This window comes from Alligator sinensis, unplaced genomic scaffold (assembly GCF_000455745.1).
Source record: "Alligator sinensis unplaced genomic scaffold, ASM45574v1 scaffold419_1, whole genome shotgun sequence".
In the NCBI taxonomy this organism is placed as follows: Eukaryota; Metazoa; Chordata; order Crocodylia; family Alligatoridae; genus Alligator; species Alligator sinensis.
This window is the reverse complement of record NW_005842360.1, coordinates 1,183,419-1,194,423: the sequence shown is the minus strand read 5'-3', so window position 1 is coordinate 1,194,423 and position 11,005 is coordinate 1,183,419. Positions and strand designations below refer to the sequence as shown.

The 11,005-nt window shown below is 55.2% G+C and overlaps 1 protein-coding gene across 1 annotated transcript in view; it reads left to right on the top strand.

Annotated features, from left to right (window-relative positions):
- MYBBP1A (MYB binding protein 1a) overlaps positions 1 to 8,828 on the top strand; it is a 77,146-nt gene extending 68,318 nt beyond the window's left edge. Inside the window, exons 24-26 of the mRNA XM_006029171.3 lie at positions 1,185 to 1,286; positions 1,970 to 2,094; positions 4,364 to 8,828. Coding sequence (XP_006029233.1) covers positions 1,185 to 1,286; positions 1,970 to 2,094; positions 4,364 to 4,736 — 600 coding nt within the window. The 3' untranslated portion in view covers positions 4,737 to 8,828. The remainder of the gene's footprint in view (positions 1 to 1,184; positions 1,287 to 1,969; positions 2,095 to 4,363) is intronic.
- The last annotated feature ends 2,177 nt before the right edge of the window (positions 8,829 to 11,005 follow it).

Sequence of the window (11,005 nt, the reverse complement as noted above, 5' to 3'; positions counted from 1 at the left end):
CTGTCTGGCTGTCAGTCATGCTGGTGTAGTAGGATGGTCATCTGGCTTGTCCCTTTCTGGTGCATTAATTCATTGGCAGTCCCAAATGCCAGAGGCATCAAGACCAAGAGAGGAGTGAAAACTTTTTTTGGGCTGGTGTGTCTTAAAACTCAATAAAGACCTTCCATGGGAGTTGAGCAGCCTGCCTCGGCCACATCAGATGGGCAGCCTGCCTCTGCTAGGGAAAAGTGGCATGAGGGAGAAGCATTGCAAACCCCTAGTGCAGAAGTCCTATACTGGTGCCAGACTGGTTTGTGCTGATTTATTCCCCACTCCCAGGTGCAAGCCTGACCTTTTTCTCATACAGTAAGTCTGCACTGATAATTCGCCCCGTGGTGATGTCTTCAGTTTAACTAAAGTGGTGAAGCAAACTCTACCCCAGGGCTGTAGTCAGCAGCTGGAGGCAGGGGTCCTGCTCCTGGCAGCAGGAAGACCTGGCATCCCTGGGCAGGGTCATTGATCCTGCTGTCTTTTTACACCTCCCGTCTTCCTTTCTATCCCTCTTAAGTAATTCTGGCCTTGCCTCATCCCCTCTCTGCTTCCACTGAAGTGGCCTCCCTTTAGGCTGGAGCTTTCCGGTGTCTCCAAGCACCTGCAGTGCAAAGAAGAAATTCAAAGAGAGAAGACGTCTTTTTATTTTGTCCTCTTTGGTGAACATAAGCTTGATTGACAAGTACCCTCTTAGCACTGGCATCTGGGAGTTCCCAGGCTTGAGTGTTAATGGATTTTTGCATTAGCACTGTGCGCCTGAATCCCAGCTCCTGCAGCTGCCGAGCTACTGTGGTCCCTGAGGTGATGCTGCTGCCCAGCAGACTCCTCTGCCTTTCGTTGCAGGAGATAATAACTTTCCTCCTTTTATCCAGTGCACTGTAATAGGTCTCTAGCTGTACCTGCTCATCCCAGTCAAAGCAGGATTGTACCCAGCGGTATGTGTGTCTCTTGTTTTGTCCAGTCTCTTTTAATTAAGCCAAGCAAGAGCAGCTTCTACTATTTATCTGCTTAAGCTTTTTTCACAGTCTGATGGGCCTCACTGTGTCAGAGGGTTTTACCAATGTGTTAATCCCGCTAATCACTTGTCTGCTTTCTCCCAAGGAAAGTCCTTTGTTTCTCAGTTTAATGTACTCTCCTTCCTCCTCCCTTCGCAGAGCTTGATGGCAGTCGGCGAGTTCAAGATGAAAGTGGACCAAGAGAAAGTCATCAAGTGTTTGGAGCTGTTGAATTTCCTCCTCAAAACTGCCAGCCAGCAGGTGAGCCTCTGGTCACTGGTCCTGGCTGGGGTCAGTCTGTCTATCCCACATGCCAGTCTGTTTTGGCAGCATCAGTGAACTGCTGTCCTGTGGGCAGGCTCCAAGAAAGCGTGCATTTTAAAGGGTTGCACTGATGTTTTAACCATCCAACTCGTACTGAATTCAGCATGAGGGCTATTGCTGTCCCTGCTTGCACCTGTTCAACAAGTCCCCCCGGCAGGACTTTGTAGCTGGGTTTGATCTGAAAAGCCCTGAGATCCAAAATAGTACTGATGCTCGCAGTACCTCTCCAAGCATTCTTCAGGGAGGTCAGAGGCAGTGTGGCCCACTGGATAGAGTATCTTCTCAAGTCAGCAGCAAAGGAGCATCTGGAGGAGCCAGGGTGTCAATGAAAGAATTGGAAACCAGGGTCAGCCTCACTGGTGCCAGTGACTTTTTCTGCTGCTGTAGGGTCTTTATGCCAGAGCTACGGATGGGAGCAGCTATGCTGGGGGCTGAGTTTCCAGTGTCAGCAACCCCTGCCTTAGAGAGAAATGCCCTTGTTCAGAGGAGCTGGGTGGGGTGCGGGTGTTGCCTTCTGGGTGAGGGAATATCCCTGAGATGGGTGCAGTGCTGCTGTAAATGTTGTTTGGATTCAGTACCTCGTATGATGCAGCCCTCGGTTGTTCCCTTTTGTCTTGCAGACGCTGCACGTGGAGCTGACAGAGGTGCCTGGGGCACTGCAAGCTCTAAGCCAGCAGGAAGGGTTTGGGAAGTCTGTGCGCCTTGACAGTATCTACTGGAACGTCATGAAGCTGCTGGGATTTACGTACGTATGCTCAGCTGCTTGAGCTCTCCACGGTGTGTGAGATGCAGGCTTTCCATGCTCCCCTTCTCTCTCAAAGCGTGGGGCTAGGCTTAGTTAGTTCTGCACCCCTCACCTGGGCTTTGGCACCCACTTAGGATGAAGGCCTAGCACATGGTTCATGGTCAAGACCTACCCGGCTAACTGGTGGGCTGCATTTACCCTGTACCCAAGGACAGGAAGAAATACCATGTTCCCAGAAATCTGTGCATCTATCTTGTAAACCAGCCTTAAATTTTTTTTCCCTGTTCCTGCTGGTGGCACTGAATTATTTACATTGCGCAGTGGATGTCTGTGGTGCTTTGCAGACCGGTAACCACTGCCCTTGCTCCCGGATGCCTGTCATCTAGGTTACAGTTTCTTGATGGCAGCCAGAGGGCCTGGAGGTGGTGCTGACTGACACACGCAGCTCTTTTGTACACTATTTGTGGCCATGGAGTTCAGGGCTTAAAGGACTAACCCAAAGCCCACTGAAGCCCTAGGATTAGCCCCTAAAAGCAGATTGTGACCTGATAAAGGAGCAAAGGAGTCTCCAGCAGAGCATCCTAATCCAGAGCAGGATCTTTATCCACAGCTGGAATCATTGCAAAGCATTTCCTTTCTACAGTTCCTTAATCAAACTTACAGGCTTAGCTGCCCTATGGCCACAGGAAGAGAGGAGTGGTGGAGTCACGATACTAGCCAGACTGAGGCCTCTTGTTCGATGTGGAATCCCGAGAACAGAGTGGCATCCAGCGAGGTTAACGAAGTGGGAGGTCTAATACCTGTACTTGCTCCCCCTAAAAAGAAGAGTGACCACGTGTTCCGGTTTGGCTGGGACACTAGGATTCTGTAATCTGGTCCTGGCCGGTTGGTCAAAAGCCCCAGGCTGGAGTCTGGTGGGAAAGCAGAGTGGCAAGGTGCGCCAGGCAGGCGGGTGGGCATGCAGGCACTGCTGCTTCTGTGCGGGAGCCAGGACATGCCAGGTGTGGCGGGTTGGCACCTGCTCCGGTCTACCCAACTTGCTCCTGCACAGCAGCAGCGGTGCTTTCCTGCCTGGCACACCGCTCCACTCTGCCTCCCCGCTGGACTGTGCCCTGAGACTTGACCAACCGGCTCGGACCGAGCTACAAAATCCTAGTGTGCCCTGGCCAAACCAGGAGGGATGGTCACCCTACTTAACAGATATGCTTGTCCGTTGGCTTGATTCAATAAATTAATGTGGAAGGGTCTCATTAATGTAGCAAGTAACAAAGAGTGAACACTGCTGCCTGATGAACTTGTTTCTGTCTGCAGCCCTTCTCGTCTGCATTGTTCCTGGATTGCTTTAGCTGGCTCCAGGGGCCCAGACTTCCGTCTTGTGGGTGTGTATGTGAGAGCATTGCCGCCTGCTTGCAGCTCGTTGGAGTGGTGCATTTCAGGCCCTGTCTCTCTTGGATGGAGTCGTTGATAGGCAGGTGTTAGCACTGGGCTCTGGAGACAACCCTCCTCCTCGGCGAAGGCTGTAGCTCTCCAGCAGGGCTCCACAGACTAAAAGCCTGCCAGGAGCCAAGGCAATTACAGCCTGGATCTTCTTCAGACTCCTTGCTCTGTGCCTTCCTTTGGAGGGAGAGATACACATGAGCTGCTTTCAGTGCTGTAACCCAGCTGCTGTGGCAGGCAGATGGACCTGGATTAATTGTTTAGCTGATGGAGCCTTTTTCCAGAGACCAGTGCGTGATGGGGCTAGGCTTGCATACAGAGAGAGGCTGCCTAGAGGGGCAGAGCACAGCAGGAGGACACAGAGTAGGAGCAGACCTAGAGCACTGACAGCACAGCAAATGCTGCTCGGACTCTCCTCCCTTCCGGCAAAGGGCACCCAGTGAGATTAAGGAGCAGCAAACCCCAGGCAGAAATGTGGCGCCACATGGAGTCTTGTTAGGCTGGGTGACTTGTGGCTTTACAGGGAACGAGCTGGGGGACTGGTGGACACAAACACGGCACCAGAGGGTTCACAGCACTGACATTGGGGTTGCCTGCCTTGGAACCTGTTTGTTACCTGGCCGGGTCTGATAAAGTGAGGCCCTAAGTTCAAATAAAGTGACTAACTATAGCCAATGCGCCCCGTCCCTGTGGTGTACTGCATGTCCCATGCTGGCCCTATGATTCCCCTTCCCCATACAGGCCAGTGCTGCCCACCGCAGATGCACAGCCAGGGCTCGTGCTCCCTCAGTTGCTGAACTGCGCCATAACCTGCGTTGCTTTTGATTTGCAGGCGACCCAAACGAAAGAAAGCAGCACCCCAGTCCAAGCAGCCCCCAGGAGTGGAGCCCCTCAAGCGGAAGAAGAAAGGCTTTCTGCCGGCCACCAAGAAACGCAAGAACCGCAAACAGGCCCTGGAGCAGCCCCAAGAGAACGAGGGGATGGAGACAAATGTTGAGGTCGCTGCAGAGGGCACTGAGGCTCCAGCCATGGGGAGAAAGAAGAAGAAGAAGAACAGGAAGAGGAAATGGCAAGTAGAAAGCAAAGGCAAGCAGGGCCCTCCCACAAAGAAGGCCAAAGGCAGCGCTGGCACAGAGACTCAGGGGGAGCCGGGTAAAGTCAAGTGGAAAAAGAAAGCCAGCAGGATGCCGGCCCCGTTGGCCTGAGGGACTCCATGGACTAGCTCCGCACTGGCAAGGCCAGCAGCAGCTTCGCAGGTGTTTTAATAACTTTTACAGAGAGCGTGTTTTTGCACTATGCTGTAGTGTGAATAAACCACCCACATGCTGACCACGGCACTACTTGTGCAAGTCGTGCAGGGAGTCCCTGCATGTGGGATGTTGCTCTTGGCCTTGCTCCAGGCCTGGGCAGATCTGCCAGGCAGGGCCTTGTCATCCTGCCTCTGCCCACTGCTCTCCTGACCTTGCTGCAGTGTCTCTGCGCCCCTGGGGACATTCCCCTTCCTCTGTGAGGTACAGTTCTCTCTGGCAGGAGACTGTCCTGATGGCACATGTGCTGCGCTGCTGCTTGGGTCTACTTGTGGGAGCCAAGAGGGTGAGTATAAGGGGCAGGGGGTCAGCTGCTTGGCCATTTGGTCACTGCTGGGGTTGTGGGGTCAGATCCTGCAGTCAGCCAGAACAAAAACACTTTGTTTAGTCCTTGGCCTCGCTCGCTGCCCTCACAGCTGAGAACTGGATGAGCTCAGGTTTCCTCTCAGACCTTCAAAGCAGGTCTGTGAGCTGGGCTTGGACTCCTTGGTGGTGGACACAAGGACCTGGGGCTCCTGCACACATACGCGGAGCTGGAATCCGGTGTCTTGGAGCAGACTTGATTAATTGAAACCACGGGCTGCTAGGGGCCAACCCATTCCCAGCACAAAGGGGCTGCAGATTAATCGTGTCTGCCGGAGCATAGAAATTGATGCGCTCTGGCAGCTTTCTGTGTCGTGTATCAGTGGTGCAGCGCGTCTCTGTGCTGAAAAAATGGTGTCAGGGTGCTTTGAAATAAAACACATTCAATGAGCTCTAGTTCAAAGTGCCCCATCACCGTTTTTTCAGTGCGGAGACATGTTGCGCCATTGATGCACGTGATGCACGGGCACTTTTATTTAGTGTGGCTCGCTAATATTAAAGCGCCTGGCTCCGCATCCCACAGCATATGCAAAAATGCCCTTGGTTTCCACCCCTTAATTCTTGGTGGGGCGCGGGGGCTGGCCTGGGGCTAGACTCGCACCAGGGAAGGTGGATCTGGGGGTGACACCAGTGCTCAGTGCAGCTCATCGGGGCCATCCCCCAGGCCACCTGAGCTGCTTCCTTCACTGCAGCCCCTTTGTGCTGGGAATGGGCTGGCCCCCTAGCAGCCAAGTCCAGTCCAGCCCAGTCAAACCTGTAGGCTGTGGCTGCATAGCCAGCACTGCCCTGGACTTCCTGGAGATCCCACCTAGTGAGGTGGTACTGTACAGGTCTCTCCAGGTGCAGAAGCTTTGGTAGGCAGTGGGGTTTCTGAATGGCTTTTCAGCTGCCAGGGTCACTTGGGCATCCCCAATTCCCAGGCACCTGACAATGCCTCCAAGTGGGGGAGAAAAGCCATGGCTCACTGGAACTACAAGGGGCTCTCATGTCTGCAAAGGTGCGATGCACAAACTGCCCTGGAGCTTGGCGGCTTGCTGCAAAGGTGGATGCAGCACGCCACTCGCCTCCATCTCCTGGGCTCTGGCTCTGAGCTGTGACTGTGGAAGTCATTGGCAGGGATCGCCAGTGAGAGCAGCTGGGATGGGAGAGCTCTGGGAGATAGGCAGCATCGATGAGCAGATCACTGCTGTACCCTGCTTCCTTCCCTTTTACTGTAGTTCTCTGGTGCTTGTGTCCCTTCATCTCATGGTGTGCTAGGAAACAGTGCAGATGCTAGCAACTGATCTATAAGGAGACGGGAAGGATTTTTTTTCACCCTCTACCCACTGGAGGGGGTCTTTGGAGGAGTTGGCTGGTGCCCTGCTCAGCTATGGAAGGGCAGAGGCTGTCATCCAGTGGAGAACTGCCCGGTGCAGCGGTGGAGCTGGAAGGGACCTCGCAGGTGCAGTACCAGCCATTCCTGAGCCATCCGAGGCAAATGTCCAGCTTCTTCTTGGATCCTTCTAATGAAGGCGACTCTACTCGCATGCCGTGAGTCCCCATCTTCCTGCAGCTTCTTGGCATCAGTTCCTAACCTCAGCAAAGAGCCCAGCTGTGGACACCGGAGCATGCCCTCCCCATGAAGCACGGCAGCCCAGGGTTAGTGCAGTATGCGGAGGGAACCCCAGCCAGGCATGTGAAAGGTGCCTTGGGTACCACACACTGGGAAGGGATCTCTGGATCAAGAGGAGGCTGCTGCTGTTTGAGCAGCAAGAGGCTTTTAGACACCCAGGTCTGGGCTCAGCCTCTTCTGCTGAAGCGAAGGGTGTAATACAGCTGTACTTGCATAGCTGCTCCTGTGCTGTGCTCATGCTCCTACTTACAACCTCCCTGGCTCCCTCCTTTGCCACATGTGGTCCTGAGGGCTCTTCTGGCCATGGAAATTGTGGCTATTTAGGGCCTGACTCATCCACTTGGGCTTTTGTGTCCATGCTCCTGGTTTAATGATTTCAAAGGCAGGCCCCTTGTTTAAGGACCAGTAACAGCTGTGACGGGGCAGCTAGGCATCGCTCCCATTCCAGCTGCAAACCTCCCAGAATGAGGTGCCAGCAGGAGTCTGCTCCCATGGCCGAACAAGATGCCTCTATGTGGGCTTCCAAGCAGGGTGCTGGCATGGAGGCAGCGATCTACTACAGGTGATGGGGCGCTCCAGCTTTTCTAAGAGGTGAGAGGCCCTTTGTAAAGCCCCTCACAGCAGCTCCTCTCCTCCCCTGCCACATGTCCTCAAGCTGCGGCACAAGTCGTGTTAAGCATTGTGCGCCTGAGCTGCTTTCCCCGAGCCTTGCCCCTCGTGCATTAGGCAGCTAAAAAGTGCAGGAGACCAGCATGTCTGCAGGCCGAGCGGGAGCGAGGTGCCCGGTACGGTGACACGAGGCACTCTGAAACGGTTGTGGTCACCAGTGGCTTGTTCCCACCTCTGTAGGGCTGCAGCAGTCTGGGTGCTGGAGTTTGCTGTCAGCCTCTCTCCTCCCAGAAGCAAAGAGGTGGGAAATAGGGCGCAGGCAGTGGGTGCCTGGCAGCCAGGTGAGTGCAGGGGGAGGAGAGCACATGGTTTGGGGGCTGGCTGTGGCTGGGCCGTTTCCTTGCCCCCACCTGCTCCAAAGGCTGCTGGTGGCTTGGACTCTACCCTGCAGGTCAGGGCTGGCTGGCAGCTGCAGCAAGATGCAGCAGCATTGCAGCGGCCCCTGCTTGGCATTCATTCGGCCTTGGTAGTGAGGCCCCTGCAGCAGGACCAGGCCCACAGTGTGCCACGGTTCTTCGTCTGAGTGTATCCTGCTTCCCCATGGGCTCGATCCAGAGGGTTGCTAGGCAGAGCAACCCCACCCAGATCTGGGTAAGGGCTGCTGGCTTTCCAGCCCCATTCAGGGATGGGCCCTACTTGCATATGAGCTTCGTGGGTGCTTACTGAGGGCCCGCCACGTGCCTCAGTGGCTCACTGAGTCTGAAGCCTGAGTCTCAACAGACCTACAGGACCACTAGGTCTCTGAGAGGGATGGAAGGGTTTCTAGGTGACGCGCTGTGTCTCAGCAGACCACAAAACGAAAACACGGGGGCAAAATCTGCCTTCAGTTGCCTTGGATCATGGTGGCTTCACCACTTAGATACCAGAGGGACCGTGGCTGGCGGCAGAGCCCTGGCTGCTGGGAGTGGAGGCTTCTAGCTGCTACTGCAGTGCAAGTGATTGACTGGCTGACAGCGAGTCTGGAGCAAGGCCAGAGTCATTCTGGATATACCCAGATATAGCCAAGGACTTGCTTCTTTGTTTCACGGCATGCGACATCTGTCCCACTAAGGAATATCCCCATGAAGGGAGAACCACCTGAGCTGCCATCTGTCCCCCGTCCTTCGGACACGTTGCCCTGCTTGTGGCCGTTCCTAGGCACTGGCTTCTAAGATAGAAGCAGAAGAGCTCTCGCCTTCCCCTGGTCGAGGAGGATGCTGTGCTGTGGGGATGCTAATGTGGTGTTTAGTCTTGGAGATTGTGTTGGGGGGGAAGGGCAGCAAATCCTCCAGGCATTGCACAAGTCATTGTGTGGGGATAACAACTCTATTGCCAATTAAATTACCTGATTGAGTCTGGCTTTGATGTGCAGTTTATAGAAAGCACTTGCTAATCCACCAAGTCGAATCTCGTTTCACCAGCACTTAGCTGTGCCTTTAACAATTGCAAAGGTTTCATTTCACTCGATTTCATGTCCTGCCCGTCACTGGACCTTCGGGGCTTTCGGGAGATAGATGAGACTTTGATTTTAATGAAGGCTTTTCATCCATTCCCACCTGGGAATCTGTTTGGCAGTGCTAAGAGTGCAGCCGCACGAGCGCTTGAGGGACCTCGGTGGGCAGTGAGGCAGCACCAGGCTTTGGGCTCATCACGTGAAAGGACAGGTCCATGTTCCAGGGGGCCGCGTCTCCAGCAAACAAGCCAGCCAGTCCTGAACACGGCTCCAAAACGGTAGGGGCAGCTTTTTCGCTCTGGAGTGAGCAGTGGGTTGATGGGGTGGAGCCACTGGTACCTTTCCCCCTTCTGCTGCTCCCGACGAGTCACTTAATGGCTGTCTGTACATCAGGGAAATACAAGATGCTGGGGCTGGTGTGTCCCCTGGTGCCATGTGGTGGCCTCTTCCTGAGCGGGAGCTCACCTGGATGTGTGGGGTTTGCCTAGCAATACTGCGGCACTACGGACAGGTGGGGCAGTGAAGAGCTGGGGTTCAGGGCTCCCAGGTCGGTTGTGGGACAGCTGGCCCAGGCGAGCTGACCTGTTCAGGCTCATCCAGGCACACGAGAGGGCCGGGTGAAGCAGATGAACCGTGCACGTCATGAATGGTGTGGGGTGGCTGAGGAAAGGCTGGCAGGAGCATGGAGGGGTCAGCTGTGTGCTGCAGCCCTGATGGACGTGGTTCCCTCTGTAGCGCTGGACAAGTTTGCAAACAGCGCCTGCGCAGGTCAGGGTGATGGGGTCCCCGAGGGAAGGAAAGTGCCCTTCCTGGTCCAGTATTTCTACCTGTTCCCTGTACTGAAGAACTGCGGTCCCAGCACAAGGCTTCTCGCGGCACTGGTCACTGCTCCCATGCCCTCGCCCCCTTAGAAAATCCTGGATCCACCTCTGGTGGGAGGTTGGGGTGTTCAGCACTGCCCAGGAAGGTTACTCCCGAGGCTGGGCTCTATAAGGTACACTGCAAACCTCCCAGCGTGCTGGAAAGCCCTCAGGGAAGGGATTTCTCTATGTGGCTATAGAGCAGGAGGTGCATCTCCCAACTCCCTGCTATTAGGAAGGCCAGGCCTCATGCTAGTATCTGAGAGCCGTAGTGGGGCTTTAGCTTTCACCAAGTGGCCTGACCCATGCCATGAGTCTCCAGGCTCAGCTGCAGCAGCATCTGAATACATGAGCTCACAATTAATCGAGTCATTTGCCCAGAAGGACTTGGGAAGGCCCGATGCGTGTTTTTCCCCAACAGGAGGTTGGGCTTGATGGCTATTAGGCACCTCACGGGGTGGTTCTGTGGCCACAAAGGGGTCCTGCCTGTGGGAGGCAGGCCCTGGTGCTGCCCGAAGGAAGGCTGCTTGGAGGGGAGATGCATGCTTCAGTTGGCAGTGTGCAGCCAGCAGCCATGGATGCTGGAGATGAGAGATGCCTAGGGGAGGTTTTCTGCCTCCTGTCTGGCTTCTATCTGGTACTGGCCCACGTCAGTGGAAATGTCGCTTTTAGGCACAGAAGGCAGCGCTGCTTTTGTAACATTCATCGCCAAGCAAGCTCAGAACCGTCCGGGGAGGCTGGGGGATGCCCAGGGAGCTGCCCGGAGCCCTTGCTCTGCAGAGTGACCCCGCACCTCCTGTGGCTCCCCTGGCAGCATGCAGCCACTCCAGCCCTTGCTGAGCCCTGATGTGGAGCAGCCACCTCCCAGTGGGCAGCAGCACGGTGTGGCTCTGTGGCTGCAGCTCCCTCAGACCTGGAGCTCCCTGCTAAAGAATCGGGGCTCAGTCTGCTTGGGGCCATGCTGCCTTGGACAGACGGGGCCGGTAGCTGTGGACACTGCTCCACTTGGGGCACAAGCTCTGCTGATCAGGGCTGGCTTGGAGCCAGCACCCATGATTCGCCAGGGCCCTCTAGTCCCCCTTCTCTGCACCATGTTCGTTTTAAATGGCAGATTCGAGAGGCAACCGGTGCTGATGGTGCTGTGACCCACGTGGGCAGCTGTGGGTGGAGCTGGGGCGCTTCTGGGCACAGCAAGCTGGCTCCACTTCGACTCCAGGCAGCCCTGAGACCC